General features: G+C 48.3%; 5 protein-coding genes, 1 non-coding gene and 1 pseudogene across 6 annotated transcripts; 4 read left to right on the forward strand and 3 right to left on the reverse strand.

Annotated features, from left to right (window-relative positions):
- Nucleotides 1-523: 523 nt before the first annotated feature.
- LOC100834092 lies at nucleotides 524-1,924 on the reverse strand. Its single transcript, XM_014898866.2, has one exon. The coding sequence runs from the start codon at nucleotides 1,649-1,651 to the stop codon at nucleotides 833-835; it is 819 nt and encodes a 272-aa protein (XP_014754352.1). The 5' UTR covers nucleotides 1,652-1,924; the 3' UTR covers nucleotides 524-832.
- Nucleotides 1,925-4,427: 2,503 nt separating this feature from the next.
- On the forward strand, nucleotides 4,428-7,537 carry LOC100830819 (probable staphylococcal-like nuclease CAN1). Its single transcript, XM_003569068.4, has 7 exons — nucleotides 4,428-4,848; nucleotides 4,986-5,041; nucleotides 5,479-5,922; nucleotides 6,232-6,291; nucleotides 6,384-6,543; nucleotides 6,894-6,962; nucleotides 7,111-7,537. The coding sequence occupies exons 1-7, from the start codon at nucleotides 4,702-4,704 to the stop codon at nucleotides 7,210-7,212; spliced, it is 1,038 nt and encodes a 345-aa protein (XP_003569116.1). The 5' UTR covers nucleotides 4,428-4,701; the 3' UTR covers nucleotides 7,213-7,537.
- Nucleotides 7,538-7,751: 214 nt separating this feature from the next.
- On the forward strand, nucleotides 7,752-10,038 carry LOC100834394 (probable staphylococcal-like nuclease CAN1). The gene is made up of 7 exons (XM_003565332.4): nucleotides 7,752-8,115; nucleotides 8,360-8,461; nucleotides 8,543-8,730; nucleotides 8,833-8,892; nucleotides 8,988-9,147; nucleotides 9,489-9,557; nucleotides 9,679-10,038. Exons 1-7 carry the CDS (start codon nucleotides 7,948-7,950, stop codon nucleotides 9,832-9,834), a joined length of 903 nt encoding a protein of 300 aa, XP_003565380.1. The 5' UTR covers nucleotides 7,752-7,947; the 3' UTR covers nucleotides 9,835-10,038.
- Nucleotides 10,039-10,167: 129 nt separating this feature from the next.
- On the forward strand, nucleotides 10,168-12,354 carry LOC100834107. Its single transcript, XM_003569078.4, has 6 exons — nucleotides 10,168-10,296; nucleotides 10,391-10,684; nucleotides 10,979-11,063; nucleotides 11,263-11,317; nucleotides 11,646-11,784; nucleotides 11,862-12,354. The coding sequence occupies exons 2-6, from the start codon at nucleotides 10,469-10,471 to the stop codon at nucleotides 11,949-11,951; spliced, it is 585 nt and encodes a 194-aa protein (XP_003569126.1). The 5' UTR covers nucleotides 10,168-10,296; nucleotides 10,391-10,468; the 3' UTR covers nucleotides 11,952-12,354.
- A 3,022-nt stretch (nucleotides 12,355-15,376) lies between these two features.
- On the reverse strand, nucleotides 15,377-17,731 carry LOC100834699 (transcription factor MYC2). Its single transcript, XM_014899494.2, has one exon. It carries the CDS (start codon nucleotides 16,631-16,633, stop codon nucleotides 15,734-15,736), a length of 900 nt encoding a protein of 299 aa, XP_014754980.1. The 5' UTR covers nucleotides 16,634-17,731; the 3' UTR covers nucleotides 15,377-15,733.
- Nucleotides 17,732-17,876: 145 nt separating this feature from the next.
- On the reverse strand, nucleotides 17,877-21,775 carry LOC100837566 (annotated as a pseudogene).
- A 143-nt stretch (nucleotides 21,776-21,918) lies between these two features.
- Nucleotides 21,919-22,000, forward strand: TRNAS-UGA. Its single transcript has one exon. It is a non-coding gene; the product is annotated as a tRNA-Ser (tRNA).
- The last annotated feature ends 22 nt before the right edge of the window (nucleotides 22,001-22,022 follow it).

Here is a 22,022-nt window from a genome sequence, read left to right on the forward strand (position 1 = left end):
GATTACCATTGTAACATATGTAGTGCAAGTGGTTTGGATCGAACGTACGGCTCCGGCTGGAGCGGCCGGTTCTCGATTGGGATCAGTACGCACCAAGGCTACCATGTAGTCATGTGATGCTGTACAAGGATGACATCGATAGCTCTGCCAGGGATACTTGCAAACGTGCTTCGAGCCTTCGACGTCATGCTGCCGTTGATTGCCCTTGACGATACAAAGGGAAAAGCTCAGGTGCAGGAAGCATCCCCTCCCAAACCCCCGTTGACGGTTGACCATTGTCGGATAGCTGTCTGTAGCTGCTGCCTGGAAACCACCGGATATACGGGCTGGGTAACACAAATGAGAGCTTCTCCTTGTTCGACAATGGGCCTGGGGATGGGGAGCGATTCTGCTCCGTGATCCGCAGGGCCGGGCGATCTTCTCAGCCTGGGGACCAATTGATCAATGTAATTTGAACCGAAAAAGAAGCTGAAGCCGTCGCTTGTCTTGAGGGCATCAGACTGGTGACAGAGACACAGAGTTCAGTAACAACAGGGTCTTTGTCGAAAGTGATTGAATTGCGCTAACCTCGTAACATCAGCGGAGTACTCCCACTAATGAAGCTGGAAAGAACACAAGTCGACCTCAACAAACGAGAAAGAAACTAAGACTCCAGTTTGCATCGGCCAGGAACAAGCCATCAGCAGGAGTTAAATCCGATCAACTCGCTATTCTACGAAGAACTACTTAATCTGCATCACCAAATGCATGCCCCTGCTTTTAGGATGATCGATTCCTCCCAAATCCTAGCAACAGAAACCAAAATGCCCGCAGCCTGCTCGATGGGTCGTCGTCACTGCAGGGAGATGCTCGAGAGGCGCCGCCCGATGTCCGGCCTCCCGATGCGCCGCCGCACCCTGGCCATGGCCACCGCCACCGCCGCCGCGGGAGCAGCGCCGGCGCCCGCGGCGTGCCGCCTGCACGCCAGCGCCCGCCGCTTGTGCCGGCACGCGCGGTCCACGAAAACAACAACCCGCTCCCCGCCGCCGCCACAGGACGCCGCCTCGCCCTCCCCATCGCCATCTTCAGCTCCGGCTTGCTCCACGCCGGAACACCCCCCAACGCGCTTCCTCTTCACGCCCAGCATTGGCATCTCGTCATCGTCGTCTCCGGCAGCGGAAACAGAGTAGCTCCCCTGCTCCGCCCTATACCGCGCAGCCACGAAGGCGGAAGAAGGTCCGTCGACGTCCATGGCGTTGGCGGCGGCGTCGAGCTGGAGCGTCTTGAGGAAGATGTCGAGGTCGGCGCCGGGTCCGGCGAGGCGCTCGAGGGCCTCGACGGCGTCCGTGAGGCGGTCGACCTCGGCGCTGCACACGAACAGCGTCTTCAGCCCGGCGACGAACTTTCTCGCGGAGCCGACGACGGCGGACGGGTCGCTCGTCGCGTCCAGCGCCGCCTGGCCCCGCAGGGCCTCGTTACGCAGAAGCTCCAGCCAGCGGTTGAGCGAGCTGCTCCTCACCGCGCGGCCCTCGGCGGCGTCCGCCACGCCGCGCACCATGGCTACCAGCTGCCGCAGGCGGCGCCGGCGCTGGCTCACCCGCGAGTTGCCGCTCCAGGTGGATTTGAGGTACCCGATGAACTCGCCCATCAGCGGCGACTCAAGGATCTTCATTGCGCTGATCCGCTTAATTAACCAGCCGCCGGTGAGGCCGTGAGGGTTCCGGGGAAGTCGGGGAGAGGAGGGGGTTTCTTGGAAGGTAGCTGAAGGAGGAGGATGTCAGAGTAATCTTGCTCGGATTGGAGTCACGTGTTTTTTTTTGTGTCAGGTCACAGTCCGGCTGCATGTCAAGTCCGAACGGGAGTATAGTATTAGACGAGTCTAATACAAGTCTACTCCAAGGGTACAAGCTTGCAACGTGAATCAAGGGTTGCAAGTTCTGTGAGTATTGAGCAATAAATATGAAGAGAAAAAAATATCCAAATAATCTTGTGATGTTTGTTCGGGTGTGCGTCATCACCACGTGATTGATACTCAGTCAAACCCAGCATTTCGTATCAGAACAAGGTCCAAGATTTGAAGACACGTTTGCCTCGAGGAGGCGATGTACTTAGCGCCTTGGGGCGGGCAACGACGAGAGCGTTGGTAATTGGTGGTTGTGTGCGGAGCAGCGTTCAGCGGATTAGAATATTGAGTCGTCGTCGCGGTGGGCCGATCTGCTAATAACGAGAGATCATAATACCGATCGGCGGAAATTCGAGGTCCGTCGTGGTCGAAGGGCTGTCGTGTGTAACATGAATCAAGGGTTGTAAGTTTTGTGAGAGGAAACAAAAAGGCAGGATACTGGCCATAATCGGGATCGTCGTGTGGATGTGGCGTCTTCCAGACCCAACGGACTAAGCGGCTGAGGCAAAAGCTTTGGAATGAGACCGAGTGAGTGATGTGGTTTGACGGGTTGGTTTACTCCTCGGAGACTGTGTGGAGTGTCAGATAAAGCTATTCACTTGGGTAGACGAGTACGGAGTACTCCGTACTGCTACTACGTGTAGTACTGTAGCTAGCAGGGTGTCTGGTGTGACTTGTGAGTCATTGGCATTTGTACTGTAGTACTTGCTGAACAAAATCTTACTGTTGCGGTGCGATGGAGCTGTCCGTGGTCACGGGCGCGTCCGGCACGTACGGGGGAGCCTTGTGTAGTCTGTACTAGCAACCGTTGGATTCATCATCGGAAGGGCGAGAAGCCATATGGACGGTTGTAAACGGAGGGGGATCGTGTGGAGGTCTGTACCCTCCCCTTGGTGTAGTGTGCAGGTGGATCGAGTAGCTAGTCGTATACAGCAGTAAAGAGTCAAGAACAAGGCAGGGCGATAGGCATCCCCTCCTCGATTCACCCGCCCGTCCATCCGTCGAGGGGTTTGGCAAGCGGGAGACCCAGCAGAGCCTTTTGCTCTGCCGGGATCGAAAAAGAGTTGGCCGTGCCGAGACCGATCGCTTTTTCGGTCGTGCCGAAAAGTTTAATGGTGCCGCGCACACGAGTCAAGGAGTGTGTGGTGAAGCAGGTGCGCAGCTGGGTGTAGAGCGTAGACAGCCTCACGGTCCGTTGCCGCCGTATCGAGCGCGAGCAGCGGAGCACGACTGAGCCGCCGTATCTAGCTTTGCCCGGCTCACGACGGAGCAGAGGTATCACAAAGGAAATGAAATGTTAGTACTAACAGAGTAGCAGTTGCAGTACTCTACTCGAACTGTAGTGTGCAGTAAGTATGTCGGACGCGAAGGAGAGAGCCCCTCTCACGCACGGACCAGCAGGCACGTGTACGCACCGTCGCTCGATCGGGGCCCGTGCACGAAGAGCCTAGCGTTTGGCACGAGGGGCCTACCCTTTTTTTTTTTTGCGAGAAGCACGAGGGGCCTACCGGCGTGTCTCACTTTCGCAACAGGTGGGGCTGCCGGGCTGGACCGATCCCGATCCCGTTTGCATCCTTGCTAGGCCGCAGTGGCAGGATGCAACGGACTCCGGAGACAGCGATCCGCAGTTGATGCTGGCCCAATGGGCAAAGGAACAGACACAGGCGCGGGCTTCTTTTGTTCAGGCTTCGCGCGTTCGTCGTCCTCGGTACGGTACGGGCCCATTTCAGGAAGGTGGCAAGCGCTCTTTGGACTGAACAAACAGTTGGGCCTGGACACTGGACAGACAGCGAATCTATAGCGGAAACTCAGATCTGAGCACAAACTTGACGTTAACCGACAGAGTACTACTAGTACATGTTGTTATGCATCTTTTTTTTTTTTTTGCGGGGAGTGTTGTTATGCATCTCTCCGGGCCTCCAAAGCAGCCCACGCTCGTGACTCAGTGCACCAGTGATGCGTGCGAGTTAATGTAAAAAGATCCCCGTAAGAAAGTTAATCTCAGAACACAGAGAAGAGTGGTGGTTAGTACAAATTTAGCGAGAGCCATTCTCACGTCGAGAGTCAGCCGATTTGGCCTTTCGTTTTTGAGTAAACAAATCGCGCGGCAAGTGTTGAAACAAACCAAGATCACCCCCACAATAATGCGTTTCTCAACATGCATCTGAGGTGGCGCAAGGCCAAGCACCCACCCAAAAAACAAATCGACTTACCCCATCTGCACCCATCCAAATTGGCATTGGCGATCTTGTATATGGACCTGCATATGCCACATAGCTTAAGAACCTAAACTCCTACACCATTATTGGAAACCAAAATCTCTCACCGAAAGCACATCCAAAAGATTAGTTTATTAGTCGGCGATAACGACCTCCGATCCACGTAACGCGTCGACATGCCGACATGGAGTACCAAGCGATTCCTAACCACTTGCAAATTGCAATTAACTTCACTGTAGCAAGTTTCTCCTCCAGCCAATCAGCGCCCTCCACTTGGCAAATCTCGCGTCGACTTGACAGCTTAACACTCGTACTGGTACGACCAGCTTTAAGCCTTTAACCCGTCCCCTTCCTTCCCCATCTCCTCCTCGTGAAGCGAGGCGCGATTCCTTCCAAAAACGGCTCCTGACAACGCGCACGGCACACACACTGTCATCTCATCCATTCTCGCAGATCTAGACAAAGCCACCTGAATTTCTTTACAAATCCCGGAGGGGATCGACCCCGCACAGAAACCCACGGCGTGCGTACGTCGGCGGCCCCGTCCCGTCCCATCCTCGTCGGGAAGAGAAGCTAGCTAGCTAGCTAGCTGCGCCGGCCATGGGGAACAGCATATACAGGTTCCTGTGCGGCGTCTGCTCCGACCTCTGCTCGGCCGCGTCGGAGTCGGCATACCAGCCGCACGGGGCGCACGCCGCCGTCGCCGCGCTCGGCCGCGACATCCTCCATTTCCAGCGCACCAAGCAGGTACGCACGCGCGCGTCCCTGAGCTTGAATTGAATTGGCGCCGCTGCTTATCTTGACTCGTCAAGAACTTCAATTACTCCAAGAGGGCTGTCTAATCTTGGGGGTTTCTGTCCATGCGTTTTTGCTTCTGATTCAAGGTTCCGGAAGGGCTTAGCCGGCATGTGGTCTCCTCCCAGAACGCTCAGGCCAACTGGTATAATTCGTCCCATTTTCCCTTTTCGCTTCCGTGTTCTTCGTTCCTGTGTTCTTCTTTCGATTAGTTTAACTTAGAGCTGGTGACGCGCTTGTCAAAGATTGAGAGGCAGTTGCCGTGGGTGTGAAGGCTTCGAGGTGTCAAACTTCGAAAGCGACCTCGGGGAGAAGAAATCGATAAAAATTAAGTCGTACTAACGTTTATTAAAACGAGAAAAAGCAAATGGTAGTAGTACAATTTGCTGAATTTGGCTTGGGAAAGCACAGATGTTCAGTCATCAGGGAGTAGAAAGAGAACTTCAGTTGTATATTTAAGAATTTAAGTGTAGAGAATAATTGGGTTTGACATGTCAGAGGAGATAATTTAGCATGGTTAATTACTGGTCAATGAAGAATTCAGTGTTAGTTACCGTTGTTGCTTGGTGATGCAAACTCAAGGTACAAGAAGCTGCAAGTGGCATGGAAGAAAGCCAGGCCGGCCCCGACGACGCCGGAGGACGCGGCGCGCCTCGTCGTGCTCACACTCAAGAACCACCAGAAAGCAGACGTCGAGGGCCTCCTGGCCTTCTACGGCCTCCCGCACCCGAACGCGGCGTCAGCGGCACCACCGCCACCGTCTTCCGCGGCTCCGGCGCCGGCTCATCACGCCGGCCCGGCGCACAAGCCCCCGGGCGTCAAGTTCGAGCTGCACACGCTGCCGGTGGACGCCAAGGCTGTGGCGGACGGCGACACGATCACGGTGTACGTGGACACGTCTGGCGAGCCCGGCAGCGTCCCCGGCGATATCAAGAAGGCCGCGGCGGAGCGGACCAAGCTGCGGGCCGCCAGGAACTACCCCAAGGCCGACGCGCTGCAGAAGACCATGGCCGATGCCGGATACAGGTCAGTAGTACTAATAGGCACCCCAAAAATGTCAAATGATCGGTTACTCCGTAATTAATTACTTGTCAACAGCATTTAGAGCTGCAAATTTTTGACCTTCAGGGTACCCTCTGACCCTTCTTAGTTCAAACAAATGAACTAGTTTTCCAAAAAGTTGTGTCATTTTAAAATTTTAGTTCATTTAGTTGAACTAAGGAGGGTATCCTGAGATCACAAATTTGCAGCTCTAACAGCATTCCATCCCATGGTTCTACAGCATTTTGACGGGTTAATTCTGAGAAAACGTGCTCTCTTGACTGAACGATGCAGGCAGGTGCCCAACGCCAAGGGGCAGGAGGTGCTCGCCAAGAAGTACAGGATCAGGCTAAGGTTCTTTTTACTTCGCGCCCTGCTTCAGTGATCAAGATCGGATACATTTCGTTACTTACTAGAGTTCTGATTTTGGTGTCAATGGTTTGCAGTGGGATCGACGCGCCGGAGAGCGCGATGCCGTACGGGAAGGAGGCCAAGGAGGCGCTGCTGAAGATGGTGGAAGGGAAGCCCCTGACGGTCCACGTCTACGACACGGACCGCTACGGCAGATCCGTCGGAGATATCCACTGCAACGGGGTATTCGTGCAGGTGAGGAACTAAGGATTTTTAAAGGCGTTCACAAAACTGAAATGCACTAGTTACTCCAACTCAGGACGTTAGAATTAATTATGGAGTAGAACTGCAACTTAGGAAGAAGTGCAAACGTTCTTTGTGCCATGTGCTGTTGGCTTTCGTGAGAAACTTCACGCTTGATCTTGCAAATTCACGACATGCCAGCTCACAACCGTGTTTATGTACTATAGTTGAGTAAGGAGAGTGTTACTTAGGAAGTTAGGGTCATGAAAGAAAATGATTAACTAGGAATTCAGGCGAACTTAGCAGACTGCCCCTTCTACATTCAGGAGTATAACTTTTGCTCTTTGGTTTCCACCACGCAGGAGCAAATGCTGAAGAAAGGCTTCGCATGGCACTACACGGCCTATGACAAACGCCCGGAACTTGCCAAGGTAAAGCAATACATCACTACACACCATTGATCGTTTGACTATTCTGATTTTCTGAACCAAAACATTTGGAACCAAAACCATGAATGCACGTATGCAATTTTTGGTGGAAAAGGAAATTAAACCCTCTCTTGGATGTATGTACCTTCAGTGGCAGAAGCAGGCGCAGGACGGCCGCAAGGGCCTGTGGGCATCGTCGAGGCCGCAGGAGCCGTGGGAGTACCGGAAAGCCAAGCGCAACGGCACTGCATAATCCGCATATAGGCTCCATATGCTGTACTGTTGTGTATTGTTTCAGTGAACAGCTGATTGATGCGTAGCCGGCCTGCAGACTCGTAAACCGCTGTACTACAAGTTAGGGGGTAGTAACTGGCTTAGCTAGCTATTGCAGGGTTGTTAAAGCAGGAGGGGGCACTGATTGGTTGGTTATTGTTGTTGTAACTGTGGCTGTGGTGATTGATTTGTGCATGTGATTGCATTGGCGACACTGTTGTTGTTATTGCTGTAAAACAGAGAACTGATTCATATATAGGACAATGTTGAGTTGAATGCAGGTGTGTTTATGTGTTGTTGGTGAACGTTGAGTGTTGATAGATAAAGCTGAGATGAGTGCTGGAACGTAATGTTTTTTTTTGTTTCTCATAAGTTTAGTGAAGTATGGCGAATTGATGTAAACCGTACTCGATTTTGATCATTTTTGTGCCATGGCGCCGTAGACCGTAGAGAAGCCCTAGGTGAGAAAGTGAGCAGGCCTCTAACGCACTCGGCCCATGGGCCAGAGCAGAGCAGACGGCCACTATATTGTACGCACCGGAGACCACCAGCTCGGCTCGAGCGGCGCGCTCCCGGCGCGACCCCGTCGCCATGCCCCGCCGCGCCGCACGCTGCTGACCTGGCGCCGGGGAGCCTCCCGTTGCTGCCTCCGCTCGCCGTGTACAGCCGCGGCGCTCTCCCCCCGAGGCCCGGCTCCCCGCGGGTCGACGGTGCCATGTATGCCGCTCAGAGTCACAGGTGCCGCCGCGCCCGCGAGAGGGGAATCCATGCCCATGGCGGCGTCGCCAGGAAGCGCACTTCGCTGTCGCCGCCGCAGGTCCTTCTGTGCTTCATAGGCGCCGCCGTCCTCCTCGCCAACGCTCGACACGCGCTGTTCGCCAAGGTATTATCGATTACTCCAACCATGCCGGAAGCTGAATCCCGACTACTAGTCTAGTACTCGACAATAGTCACCAGTGCGTTTCAGAGTTCTTGGTTGCTCATCGATCCTCCCTGAGTTCCTTCCCTAGGGGCGTTATTAGTAGTAGCAGCAGCATTGTGGATTCAGCTGGTGAAAAAGAGCCTCGCTTTCTTGATTCAACTCCTTCGCTAATTAATCAATCCCATGTCTTGATTTCGTGTTGCAGGACTCATTTCTGGGCTCCTCCTGGAGAATTTCGTTGTCACCTGTTGCTCACGCTCGCACGCCCAGACCTCGAGGTGTGAAGTATGAGCTGTACACGCTCCCTGTAAGGCCTGCTTGTTTAGTGTCTCCCTTTGCATCGGCTCCGAAGGTAAATGGCTGAAATATCTGTATGCTAGTTCCTTAGGTGGATGCAAAGGCTGTAGCCGATGGTGACACGATGACCGTGCATGTTGACACGGCGGACCCTCGTGAGTTCGGCAACGTGCCCCCTGAAGTTCAGGAAGCCGTGGCGGAGCGGACCAAGGCGCGGGCAGCCAAGGACTATCAGAAGGCTGATGCGCTTCAGAAGATCTTAGTGGATGCAGGATATAGGTCAGTTCGAATTGACTTCATTCAACTGTGTATCCATCTATCTTGTCAGCTTGTGAGTTGTGACCACTTCTGATTTCTGAAGCTTGTTATTTCTGAGGGCAGGCAAGTTCCTAACTCGAGGGGCGAACAGGTTCTCGCGAAGAAGTACTGGATCAGGCTAAGGTTTGTCGCACCTCTTATTCTCAATCAATGATCAAGGACTTTGTTCTAACTGGACTACATCTGAGATATTATGGAATGTGACGAATGCAATGCAGAGGGATTGATGCACCAGAGAACTCAATGCCTTATGGTAAAGAGGCAAAAGAGGAGCTAGTGAAGCTTGTGCAAGGAAAAGCCTTAAAGATTTCCATATATGATAAGGATCGGTACGATCGATTGGTTGGAGATGTTGAATGCAATGGGATCTTCGTGCAGGTAAAATATCACACTGTTATCCATTTGGAAGTCTGCTATACTGGAATAATCTGTTGATGTACTGAATTATCTTTTGCTCCATGTGCTAGCTTCCCTTTTCTAAAAAATCTCTGTTCTTGAAATTGCATGATCACACGTACATTTACACTATAGGAAATCCAATGTGTTCAAGATTATGAAAATGTCTATAAATAAGAGGACCAAGCTTTTGGTATTAAATCAGCAAGAAAAATGTAGATTACCTGAGCCGAAGATACACATTTTCTTGCTTTGTTAGCTACTGCTAGTTGGTGATGTTTTGACTATGAAACAAATTAGTTTTTTTCTTGCTTTGGGAACAGGAACACATGCTGAAGAGAGGGCTCACTTGGCACTACACTGCCTACGATCGACGGCTGGAGCTCGCCACGGTAAGCAGTGTGGCACACCTAACAGCTCCAGTTCACTTGACCAGAGTAGTGGAGCACCCTCTTGACATATCTTCAGTTAGATACATACATGAAAAGTTTCTGACGGACTGAAAATTTCCAGTGGGAGAACCAGGCACAGGCAAGCCGAGCGGGGCTGTGGGCGTTGCCGAACCCCGAGAAGCCATGGGAATGGAGGAAGGAGAAGCGCATGGGGAAAGCGAGAAGAGAAGAGCTTGCCAATCCACTCTTCGCTCTTCAGAACTCTGCCCCTGAATAGTAGCTCCATGAGTGTAGAATGTGTAAGTCTGTACCTTAACACCTGCATGTTGTAACAGCTGCTGCTGTAGAGAGAAGCAGGGAGCACTGATTGGTGTAAACTCCAACTGTGGATGCAAGATTTATTTCGTTTGATTGTTGTAATTTCTGTGAAACAGAATCTGGCACTCTGATTTGTTGCAATGGTGTAAGTGTAACTGATGGATATCATGTTGTATATAAAAGGCCTTCAGGTCACAAAATCCTGTGTCGAGATTGAACCGTTTACAGTGAAACTCATGCGGAAATTACAACTACCTCAGAACCGACGGCTATGATTAGTCGGATCTGAACCCATAGAGAGATCTCAGCCGTTCGAACTACAGTCCTCTCCCTGTCGCGGTGTCGCCGTCCGGCGGTTACCCTCCTCCCCTGCCGCCGCCGGTCCGGCTGCTTCCGAACCCTCGTTGGATCCCATTTGCAGGTGCTCGCAACCCACATCAACTCCGCGCATTTAGCTAGGAAGCTTATTTCGTGGGGACTGATCTTAGCAAGTTAAACCTCTGAGTGGTGATTAGATCTCGCGAGTTTTCGACCTCCGATTAGCCGCTGATGACCCCTGGTGCTACTGCCGAGCGATCCATGACTCCGTGCTGATGCCAGCTTGGATTGTTTTTTGGCGTGCTGATACCATGAAGAAGCACCAAGCACAGGGGATTTCCGCCGGCGGCGTGTACAGGTACACGCATCGCCGCGAGGGAGGAGCTGATATCCACGACGTCTTCGTCGAGAAGAGCGCGTCCCGTTTGCTGTTCTCTTATATCGGCGCGATGCTCCTTCTCGCCAATGTTTGTTATGCCTTGTTGAAACAGGTAGGATTTCTCGTAATAGATAATTCCCAGAACCCAACCATGACTGAATTTCCATTATTTCGCTGTTCAGATCGGGTGCTCTGGTTGCTAGATGGCAATCTCACCTTAGGCTCTTAGCAACAAGGATTCAGATCTGAGGAAATATGTTAGGTTCCTGAACAAATATGTTACACACATGCCTTGTTGATGACTTTTATGCTGTTACATAGATCCAGGTGCTGAAGGGAAGGCATTATCTTTATGCCTGTGATTTACCTACCCATTTTGATGACTTGCCATGGTTAAATTTTCCAGGAGAGTTTATGCCTCAGTTCCTTTTGGTGTGTTCCATTTTCTGCTATTGTTGCTAAATCCTTGCAGTACAAGCCTGTGAAGAAAGGTGTGTGCTGAGGTTTGAGTTATGTATTATCTCTATTTTGTGCATTTCAACGAACTTTTTTCGGATAAAAGTACTCATCTTAGTGAATTTTTCACCTTACAGTTGTAGAAGGAAGGGATGTTCTTTTTTATCCCATCCACGTTGGAAATGCTTATGGAAGTGAAATTATATGAATACTGTTACGTTTAATTTTCTGCAGAGTCATTGATGATCATGCCAGGTTTTGGGGTTCAGCTAGAACAGCACTTTTGGAGGTATGAAAGAACCAACCTGGATTCTAAATGGATGCGTCGTGATTCCACTCTTGCTCTCAGCATTTGCTACTCTTCAAAAATTTCATAGCATTGCAAGAGCACCTTCAACAATTTCAATCAGATAGGCAGCATGAAAGGAAGCGCGTGCTTAGCAAAATAAATACTTTTTCCCATTTTAGCAGGGTTAAGAACTTCTTTCTTGTCAGTATTTGCAATGATAAAATTCACGATGGATCAAGTTGTTTAGCGTTTTTATTACATACTTCCAGAAAATAGAGGTTTCATTGTTTTCGCATTGTTTGATCCCTTCTGTGCGTTATCTTTACAGTGGAAGAGTTCATCGCCAATTTGTGCCCATCGGCAAGATCCTAAAGCCAGTGCTGAATGAGTGCGTGACCCCTGTTACATGTTACTGGAGCTTAGCATTGCTCGTACGCAATGAAGACAAGATCACACTTGTTTTTAAGGTAAATCTCACCCGCTTTCAGTTGGTTTAAAAGTGCACCGTCAAGGAACCTGTGGTCTGAAAGAGATCCATTTGCAGAAATTGCATCCCCCAGTCAAAATGTTGGTCCCAATCTGGAAAGCTCTATGTGCATTCACAAGCTCTGACAGCATTACTAGCCCTTCCTAAGTTCCTCGGCCAAACGGTTCGCACCAACTTGTTGAGTAAGATGGTGATAGCCCATGGAAACTAGACGGTGCTTGCTGAAGACTTTGCTGACGTTCAGTTTTTGCCACAACTGGCTGAAGAACAAATTATATAAAGTGGCAGAATGTTACCGGTGGCTCCGAGCCTCTGATTGTTCAGTAGACCAGGCTGAATTATTCTCTGTTTATCTGTCGGAACTGAATGATCCACTTGTAACCTTGGCCATGCCCCATGTGTATTTCTGTCCGCTCATCAAGATACACAACAGAATGTACCGTATAGTTTCTTCACCTCCATCCTCTGTTAACTGCAAAGTCATTCATCTGGTCACTGGAGGGTACATCTTCTGCTGATAAATGAAATCTTGGCTAGTACTTGTATGCAATCTTTTCTGCAGTACTAGGATTAATCTTATTCTATTAGCTGACGGGTATCATTGCTAATGTTTCTTTATCATTTCTGGCTATTAACTACCAGCTCTAGAAGAAGAAGAAAAACTATCTCGAATAATCTACTGATTGTCCTGTTCGCCACTACACCACACGCCTAATTAACAGTGGATCTGAAGATCTGGAATTGGAGACCTGTACTTCCGAAGAACTCATCAGGTCTTCAATCATGCCAACCGTGCTATCATTATCGTCATCATCCTCAAGAACTCCCAAATCTCAAATAATTATGAGTTATCTAAAAAAGAAGAGAGAAGTGAAAGAACTGAAGTAGTGCCTGAACAATTGATTGCATCCCCAGCTTCTGAAAAGTCTGAATTGAATTAAACAACAGGCTAATAAGGGGAATGGTTGGGTCACCGACACCCCGAGGGTCCGACACACGGGTTTGGGTCACCGTCGCCTGTCGACGTCGGCCCGGCCGGAATAATCAGAGTGCATGAGTGAGAATGCAATGATGGCTTGTGCTTCCTGGTCTTTGAAGAATTTGGTAAGGATAAGATGCTGCATCGCACATTGTTCTTGTTTGTCACAGGAAAAGAGCCTTCTATTTATATTAATATCTAGACGCCATTCTACTCTCCTAATTTTATAGTTTGCTCCGAATCTTAATCCATAAATCATACCCAATTAATGGTTGAAGAATCAATTTATCTTTAACTAAAAATCAGATCACTTAAATAATTTCTTCTGATGAAGAAGAATACTTAAATCTAGCAAAACGGTATAAATATGTACTTCCTCCGTGCAACAAAGGATGTTTCAAGTTTGTCAAAATTTGGATGTATCTAGACATGACTCAGTGTATACATGCATTCAAATTTAGTCAAAATTAAAACATCCTTTGTTGGACAGAGGAAGTAGTGAAAATTTTAATTACAAGTCCGTCTAGATGTATATAATTCGTCATCTTTGTAGCAGCGTGGGCATCAACGGCTGCAGAGGTCGAGAATTGCCAACTCAGGTGACTCGAGCTATTCTTCTTCTCATCATTGTCATCTTGTGGCAGGTCACTTTTGTTTCCTGATGTTAAGAGTCTTCTCTCTCTCACTATTCACGCGACCTCTTTCCTAAATCTAATGATTTAATCCCATGTCTGGCTGGCTCGACGTCAACTACATACGGATTCTAACGTCTGGACAGTAGCGGCAAGAGAATATATATCGACGGACCACCAAGTAACATAATGGATACGCGTCGGTCGGTCGATCGATGGCAGCAGTTTTGAACGTACGGTCGCCACAATTAAAACCGATGGATGGATTAAGTGACGATGGTGAGAATCTCGCCAGACAGGACAGGTTCATCATGCATCCATGCATCGTCGATGCGTCCAGTCTGTACTAAACTTATTCAATGACTGAATGACATGTTCATAATGCAATTATACCAGCTAAGCTACTCCCTCCGATCTATTACTTTTTAGTCATATGCACATTCATATTTGGACAAAGTTGAAATAATTAATATGGATCGGGAAGAGTAGCCAGTCCGATGATTTAGTACCGCCAGTACGGAGAACCGCCACTTGATTTTGATCCAATCCTTTGCGATGCCTTGCATTGCATGCAAAGATAAACGCTGTGCGTTGCCGATCGTTAATGTCTAACCTGGCCATCCGTCCTCCCAACGTACGTATGTCCACAAGAATCAGCAAAATGTGTGGTTAACCAGTGGAGCATTCAATGTACTTTCTCCGTCCTATATTAATTGTCTCGAATTTTCTCAAATGTACTCCGTTCAACAAAAAATGTCTCAAGTTTGTCAAAATTTAGATATATCTATACATGACTTAGAGTATAAATGCATTCAAATTTAGTCAAAATTAAGACATCCTTTGTTGGACGGAGGACATATATATTCATGCAGTATGCTGGAGCACTAACGCACGTGTACGGACACTGGGCCAGATGACTGTCAACGGTCAAGTCGGCTGTAACACGGGACGAGAACACGAGGTCACGTGATGGCGGAGAAACCGAAGCATGGTGCCCGTTAATTTATACTCTGTCGTTGCTTTGCATGGTAAGTTCCCAACGGCTTTGGTTGACAAACTAATCCCGTCGTTTAATCAGGGTCGTCGTCGAAGGTTCCTTTTGGAATAGAATAACCGGATCGGATCAGCTTAGCTAGGAATGGGTGCACCAGTAGTAGTCCGCAGCTGCCTACATGTCATAAATTTGGTCTGGCAAGTGATCGATCGAGGCGAGAAATGGCTTGTTGGGGCCAGAAAAGAAGGCATCGATTACTCGTCCCGATGCGTCTCGTAAATCTAGGGCCTCGTTGTTGCCACTAGCCCTCACTTACTCCGTTATACGACTACGTAGTTAAGTGCATAGAGGCCAGAGGGTGTGTGGCGCATCGTGTGTTCCGTTGTAGCTCCAAAAATAAATAAAAGAAATCACTCCTGTATTACTGCGGTGTTTAGTTTCAAATTTACAGGAACGCTGCAAGGACGAAGGACAGCACGAGAGATATTTTCGATATGTGTCTTTTTTGATTGGGTTTGTTTGTGTAGGCACAATTTAGTGACGATGAAAAGAAAATACATGCAGGATGACATCTCTGTGTGTCTCTGCCAGACCCAGATTGTGAAGGAATGTCATATTTGCAGCGCACAGACTAATGAAGATCGAGAGGGAGGAAATGCACAGAACTGACACGTGGAAGTGGTTGTAGTACTAGTAGCTGACAGTTCCTGTTGTGCTCTTTAATCCGACGGAATCTGGATGCCTTTATCTATTCCCAATCGCCGCGCGGCATTCATTTCGCAACGAATGACACTCAGTTAAGGGAGAAGAAATCAACGTCCCTGCCGCCGGGAATGACACTCAGTTAACTTGGGTCTCCTCGAACCGACAGTTTCCACATGAAAGAAAAGATCCACTAGTTACAAGCACAACATTCATTGGTCATCTCTTACAAGCAATGCATACTCATTCATTGTTTATTGTCATGTATCCCCGAAAAAAAAGAGTATTTCGATTTTCATATACACCAGTATTACATGCTCAAGCAAAACACTTTTGATGGACTCCTGATGCAAAAGTCCAGTCGAAAATTAACCGTAACAAATAACAACATCGATCATGCATGCATGTTGCAAGGAGATCTGATCTGACATACATGTGTAATGCATGCATGCATGCATGCATGCATGCGCATTGACTATTCTCATATTCTCCTTTTGCAACTGTAGTATTACAAGCTGAAATCCTCAAGCACAACGTACACCTTTGATGATCGGCCGGCCGGCCGGCCTCCTCGTCAGTCGTCACCCTGCCACTGCGAGATTTCATTAAATTACAGTAGTTACTAGACGACCCTGTGCGTGTGTGCCGTGGCAGTGCCGCCGACGGACGCGAGCGCGCTCCGGACGGCCATGGCGGCACGACATCCCCTCAGCGCCCTGAAGCTCTCCTGCCGCACCCTGAAGCACGTCGTCATGGCCGCCGCCGCATCCTCCTCTTCTTCCTCGTCCGAGAACGCGTGCATCCTGCTGCTCCCCCGCCGCATCGACGATCCCTGCGCCGGCGACCGCGCGCCGCGGAACGACAACGACAAGGACGAGAAGGAGCTCGAGGAAGAAGAAGAGGACGAAGAGGAAGAAGCCGATCTCGGCTTGCCGGTGCCGGTGCCGGTCCGGGGCAGGGACAGGGACAGGGACAGGAAGGAGGCGAGGGTGGGCCCGGCCGCCGCCGCCGGCCTGGATGACTTGCGCTTGGTCTTACTACCGGCCTTGCGGTTGCGGCGGGCGGCGTCTTCCTTGGCGCCGGCGAGCTGGTAGTAGGACGGCGGCGGCGTCAGGGGCGGCACCGGCAGCGGCGCGTGATCGGCGGGGGAGCTCTTGGGCGTGCCGGGCTGCGACTCCCAGAGGAACGGCACGGCGCCGGCCGAGGCCACGCCGTAGTACACCCTGAAGGACGGCGCGCGCGCGCCGGTGGCAGTGGAATCCCGGGAGAGCAGCCTGGAGAGGACGAACTTGGCCCCCTTCTGCCTCGGCTCCTCTTGCCTGACGCCGGTCGCCGCCATGGATGGATGGACGGACGGACGTGGCTCTTGCTCGCTGCCCTGCTCTGTTTGTGTCTGAGAGAGAGGGACTGACAAAGACTGAGATGCGCAGCAGAGAGTGTGGGGTTTTATGCTCCTCGTCAGCGTCAGGTCGATCAGGGGGAGTGTTAACAATAACGAAATGGTGCTGCTGGCCATTTTCATGGCACGTCTTGCTCCCTTGTTTTTTTTATCTGATCTGATTTTTGTATTGGTTGTTATTACTGCTTAATTGCTCAGCTGCTCAGATCCCAGGAAGTAAGAGCTGACCTTTGACTTTTACGCCCGTTTGGTTTGGATCTACACACGGGCCAATCAGAATCAATCTCGATTCTGTGTACTGTAATTTAATCCTCTGCTCGTCTTTCAGGTCTCTTGCGTCGTGCCATGCATGGACACACGCAGCTTACTACCGTCTGTTCCTTTCATTGAATGGCGGCAGCACTTCAAAATGCCATGGAGGACAAAATACTCTGTCCTTGTACACTCATCCCTGGCAGCTTAGCATCAATCTCATCGTACATGCACACCGCTGATCTGAGAGTGAGACACACCAATACTCTACACACCATCCATAAACCAACTGTATTTCTTGGCCCACGGAATGAAGCTCGATTTGGACACACCTTATTCATTACAGGCAGCTAAAGCTACGTACGTATATGCTCCAAGCCTCCAATTGAACTTGATTAATTTGCTGATGGGATGGATGGATCTAGCCAACGACGTATAGATCTCTCGTTTGGATTCTTCCAGCTGCCACGAAAACCACAGCGATCGATACAGAGTACTCCTATACTATACGAACCGATGCTATACTTATACTGGTAGATATACCGTCGCCTTCTCTCGCGAGCCGGCCCATTTGCAGACAGGAGTTATGATGCCTTTTTTTGTGGTCGAATTCTTAGAGATCTTGTGTTCCAAATCAAATATTCCCTCCCATCCATATTAATTGTCTCAAATTTGTCCAAATATGAATGTATCTATGGATAAAAAGCGTCTAGATACATGTAATATTTCGACAATTAATATGGATCGGAGGGAGTAGACCTTAATTTAAACATGCACTTTAGACTAATCAAATGTCATACTCAACTAAAATGACCAAATGATGCTTGTTGAGAGCTGTATGTCTTTCATGCCGTCTGGGGATCAAAAGCTAATGCTTGTTGCCGTGTTCAATTTCCCTGAAAAGTTGCTTTGGACACTCTTCTATCAAGTGGGGGGCTAATGATCGATGGACATTAAAAGAGCCTAACGATATGGTTACTTGTTAATGGAAGTGGGGATTCCAAATAGTACGCGCACTACCGTGCAAGGGCATCAATGTGGCTACTGTGATCGATGAACTGTCATGCATGGGATCGATATATATGGTCTTAAAAGAAGGCCATGCATCTTTTTGTTTGGATCGATGATTACTGGACTTTTCACCTAACGGCATTCAGGCTTTCAATGCCCTGGATGCAGCGTCAGGGCACGATGGAGTGGAGTACTATATGCATGGAATCCCCACTAGTGTTACTAGTAGGCTCAGTTCAACTTCAGAAAAGAATAAGTAGGCTAGTACTACCGGTAGTTAATTAAGTGGGTCAAAACACTGCGGATATGTTTGCAAATTGTCCAGTAAGTGCACATGCTAGAAAATGAAGGGAGGAAAGAAAAAGAAGCTACCTGGGATCAATGCTGGTCACAATGTGGTGTCTGCTATCGCTCTAGAACTAGAAGCAGCTCCAGATTTCTTCTTCTCGGCTAGGAATTTGTCACAATCTGCATTTCCCTTCACGGTGAACTCCATGAGCAGCTCCTCAAATAATCTCTTCAGTGAGGCTTTGAACTTCAACGAGCAGCTCTTGTCACCCTCGTCCACATCCTGGATTCCATTTCCAACAAGGCACCCTACCTGGGCACCGTCCAGGTAGGTTTTGCAAGCAACGAGGACATTGCGCCTGTGCTTGCGGAAATGGCCCGCAACAAAATCCTCGAAATTCTACATAAAGTGCATCCACATTAAAATTTCTAGGTATCAAAGTCAATAAAATTTCACCACAGAAATCCCTCGTCAATAAAATAGGTGTCTACAGATCTATCTTTAGAATTTACAGAACAACTAGCCTCTTCTACAGCAACTACTCCGTATGATAAGCAGAGGAATATTCTTACCTTTGGTGGGTTTCGAAGAGAATACAGCATTGTCCTGCATGATAGCAGGAATGTATCTTCATTATATGATAGGGATTGCTTCTCCCCATGAGGTGTATTAGTTGTACCAGCATATCCAGGTTCATTGAAATAAGGCTTGGCATTCAAAACCAAAGCCTGAATGGAGACTAGGACCTGCAGCATTGTTGAATTATCTGGATCCCACATCTCATCTTCACTACCACTCCAGGTATTTAAGAGGCTGAGGCACACCTTCCGACAAACATACAAATTTGGATTAAGATGCAACCCACCAGATCGGTAGTTAACCAGCTGCATACAATTAACTGGTTGTTATTGCACCTAAAGGCAGACTAAAGCAAGTAGAACAATCACTTGTGGAGACAAAGCCAACAAAATCTTACTGGCGGTGTAATTGTATATTGAGCAGGGAAGAGGATGTCAAAGAAGAAGAGCCCGTCATGGTAAGGAGTGCCAGCTGGCCCCATTATCACAGCTCTAAGCAGATCAATTCTCTCCTCGTATGCCCTCGCAAATATAGTATCTGATCAATTTGTAGAAAAGCCAAAATATAATCATGAGATGCCCTCATAAACAGTGTCTTCTGAATATAGAAGGAAATATCATCATGACATAAGGCATTTGAACTAACAATGGCATGATGCTTAACAGAAAAACCAGTACCAAGAGTTCATGAAACAGAGAGCATAAGAAGCAATAGCTAGCTACCTGGCAAATCTTTTTCTAAGATTTTCCACTCCTGCTGAATAGCCGAGGCCCAGAGTATTGATGGCTGCGAAGAAGACAACTTAGTACTGAACTAAGATGACAAAGGACAAACAAAGCATGCCAAAACAGTTACCTTCTCTACCACCGCAACATGTCTTAATGCTGGTTTTGAATAGTAATGATCACTGTGATCATCAAGAATATCGAATTGCTTAAATGCATTGTATTTTTCATCAACTTTATCGTCTGCCATCAAAATGGGTTTGTTCTTGTTTGCCATCTCAGCAGCAGTCTTCTGCAGCCAGGGTAAAGGAGCCTCCACACCAGGTGGAATATCTAGGTCATCAAACTTGGAAGCAAAATTGTGGTTATACTCACTATCAAAAAGTATAGCATTGTAATCATAATCATCTTCATCGAAATCAAAGGTTCGTCTTCCTCAAATGACTCAATAAATCTGGCATTATTTTTTGAAGAGTAGGTGCTTGGTCCAGCAATGTCACTAGCCACACTAGTCTGGATTTGTTCCCACAGAAAAGCATCTGTCAGAGGGTAAGCAAGGAAATAGAATGAAAATGGAAAGATATGAAGGGAATTACCTTCACAAGCTTTGGCCAATGCAGGGGATATGCAACATGTTGCTTATTCTTATCAACTGGTGCTTTCTCACAAATAACCACAACACCATCAGCATCAGCATCACTGTCGATATCAATTACTTCATGACGAACAACCAATTAATTTAGTATATAAGAAAATTCAAGTAACCATTAGATAGTACAACGATAACATTCTATTACAAATATATTATATCAAGGTATGGCCATTTTCGATCTTATATAGGAAATCCCAAGCCAAAATATACACAAATAGTTCAGAAGACAATGTCGAAATGTCATGCGATTATCCACCTATTAGAATGGTTTCCCCAATTTCAATTTTGGTTTTGTAATCAAATGCAACCTTTTCAACATGTGTACAGAGGCCCCATGGATGCCAAGTCTCACAATCTACATGTATTAATCACTGTAAGGTCAACTGGCATTGGCTTTTTGGGCTACAAGGTTATAAATCAGATTATGACTAAACCATAATTCCGGAAGCACAGAAGGGCATCAAATAATTTAGGATATTAACAGAACAAAACCACATAAGAATTTAGAATATTAGCAGAGAAAAACCAAATGAACAACCTACAGAATTCTACATTTTGTTCGAATATAAGTCTAGTTACCCTGTCAAAAGACCAACCTGACCGCCAACTGAACGGCCTGACATCCATACTTCTAGGAAGAAGTTGCACAGCACACCAATCTTTCAATCACTTGTTGCAGATAACCCCAAGTTTTCATTCCTTAGCTAAAAAAACCATTGGTTTGAAACTATTTTTATGCATTGCTGGATCCAGATTGTCATGTTCATACTATTGAAACAATCTCCATGGAAAAATCCCAACAGAATTTGCTAAAAAATCAGCTTCATAATCATGATTGTTGTACCAAAGAATGAGAAGTTGGGGCTCTAACAAGTGACTGAAAGATTGGTGGTCTGTGATTTTTTTTTCTACTTCCAGTCTACAAGGCCAAAACAGGGTATAACTCCAGAGCCCCAAGAGTCCATATTGCATCTTTCCTGCGCATTGTACTAGGTATAACAAGACAAAGAACGCTGAAAATTGTAGTTTTGCCAATAAATTAACCACAATTCCTCAATCAGGTAGCAATGAGACCTTACTGCCACAGGTCAACAGGACTTGACATTTAATATACAAGCATGAAAGAAGACCCCCAGAGCACAAACATAATAAAAATTCAGAAACCATAACGATGCAGCGCACCTATTTCCAAACAAAAACACAGATCATCGACAGGCAGACCAGTCCAATCCATAATTCTACACGTATCTATTGACAACTTGTGCCAGCCGCATCTTAATCCAGCCCGTGAAAATTCAAAGGGATCACCCAACCCTTCTTCCCACTGCAATCCGATGGAAATCACACGAGCCACATCTTCCGATTGCAGCAAGAAAAAAACAAATAAAGAAGGAAGGGGTCGTCTTGTCTTGCCACAGTCACCTGGCTCCGCTTCCTCTTCTGATGGCCGGAGCCCCAGCCCCCGGCGGCGACCGCCGGCGACACCTCGACCACATCGGGGTCGTCGAACGATTAGCTGCCCGCGCAGAGGTAACTCCTGCGGAAGCAAAACCGATCAACCAGACGGGGCCAACCAAAATCAGCGGGAGGCGCGACGGAACGGAGCGATTAGATCGGCGGCGGGATGACTCACTTGGAGGAGTGCGTCGACATCAGTGACGCCGCCAGTGCGATAGCCCGGGGCCGTTGGGGTTCCGGCGAGGTGGGCGCGGGCTGAAGTTGGAGTAATTTTTGGCAACGATCGCATCTTTCGAGCAAGACTTGATTCGGCTCTGAGGTCCACTTCGACCGTATATTTTGGGCTTCTGGCAGGCCAAATCCTTCTGATCAGCGTCATTGAGCCCCGGCCCAGAAATTTAATAATAATTATAAACCTGTCTGGGGCTATTTCGGCAAAACAGTCGATATGTCCGAGTGGTTAAGGAGACAGACTTGAAATCTGTTGGGCTACGCCCGCGCAGGTTCGAACCCTGCTGTCGACGTTATTTTTTTTTTCTTTATCCG

This window comes from Brachypodium distachyon, chromosome 2 (assembly GCF_000005505.3).
Source record: "Brachypodium distachyon strain Bd21 chromosome 2, Brachypodium_distachyon_v3.0, whole genome shotgun sequence".
NCBI classification, from domain to species: Eukaryota; Viridiplantae; Streptophyta; class Magnoliopsida; order Poales; family Poaceae; genus Brachypodium; species Brachypodium distachyon.

Excerpts from the sequence above, each read along its gene's own strand:
- LOC100834699 (XM_014899494.2), bottom strand. The coding sequence starts at position 16,633 with ATGAAAATGGCCAGCAGCACCATTTCGTTATTGTTAACACTCCCCCTG.
- LOC100834394 (XM_003565332.4), top strand. The coding sequence starts at position 7,948 with ATGTATGCCGCTCAGAGTCACAGGTGCCGCCGCGCCCGCGAGAGGGGA. Across the intron at positions 8,462-8,542 it reads ATGAGCTGTACACGCTCCCT|GTGGATGCAAAGGCTGTAGC; the intron begins GTAAGGCCTGCT and ends CTAGTTCCTTAG. Across the intron at positions 8,731-8,832 it reads TTAGTGGATGCAGGATATAG|GCAAGTTCCTAACTCGAGGG; the intron begins GTCAGTTCGAAT and ends TTCTGAGGGCAG.
- LOC100834107 (XM_003569078.4), top strand. The coding sequence starts at position 10,469 with ATGCCAGCTTGGATTGTTTTTTGGCGTGCTGATACCATGAAGAAGCAC. Across the intron at positions 11,064-11,262 it reads GTACAAGCCTGTGAAGAAAG|AGTCATTGATGATCATGCCA; the intron begins GTGTGTGCTGAG and ends AATTTTCTGCAG. Across the intron at positions 11,785-11,861 it reads AGATCACACTTGTTTTTAAG|AAATTGCATCCCCCAGTCAA; the intron begins GTAAATCTCACC and ends ATCCATTTGCAG.
- LOC100834092 (XM_014898866.2), bottom strand. The coding sequence starts at position 1,651 with ATGAAGATCCTTGAGTCGCCGCTGATGGGCGAGTTCATCGGGTACCTC.
- LOC100830819 (XM_003569068.4), top strand. The coding sequence starts at position 4,702 with ATGGGGAACAGCATATACAGGTTCCTGTGCGGCGTCTGCTCCGACCTC. Across the intron at positions 6,292-6,383 it reads AAGTACAGGATCAGGCTAAG|TGGGATCGACGCGCCGGAGA; the intron begins GTTCTTTTTACT and ends AATGGTTTGCAG. Across the intron at positions 6,963-7,110 it reads AACGCCCGGAACTTGCCAAG|TGGCAGAAGCAGGCGCAGGA; the intron begins GTAAAGCAATAC and ends ATGTACCTTCAG.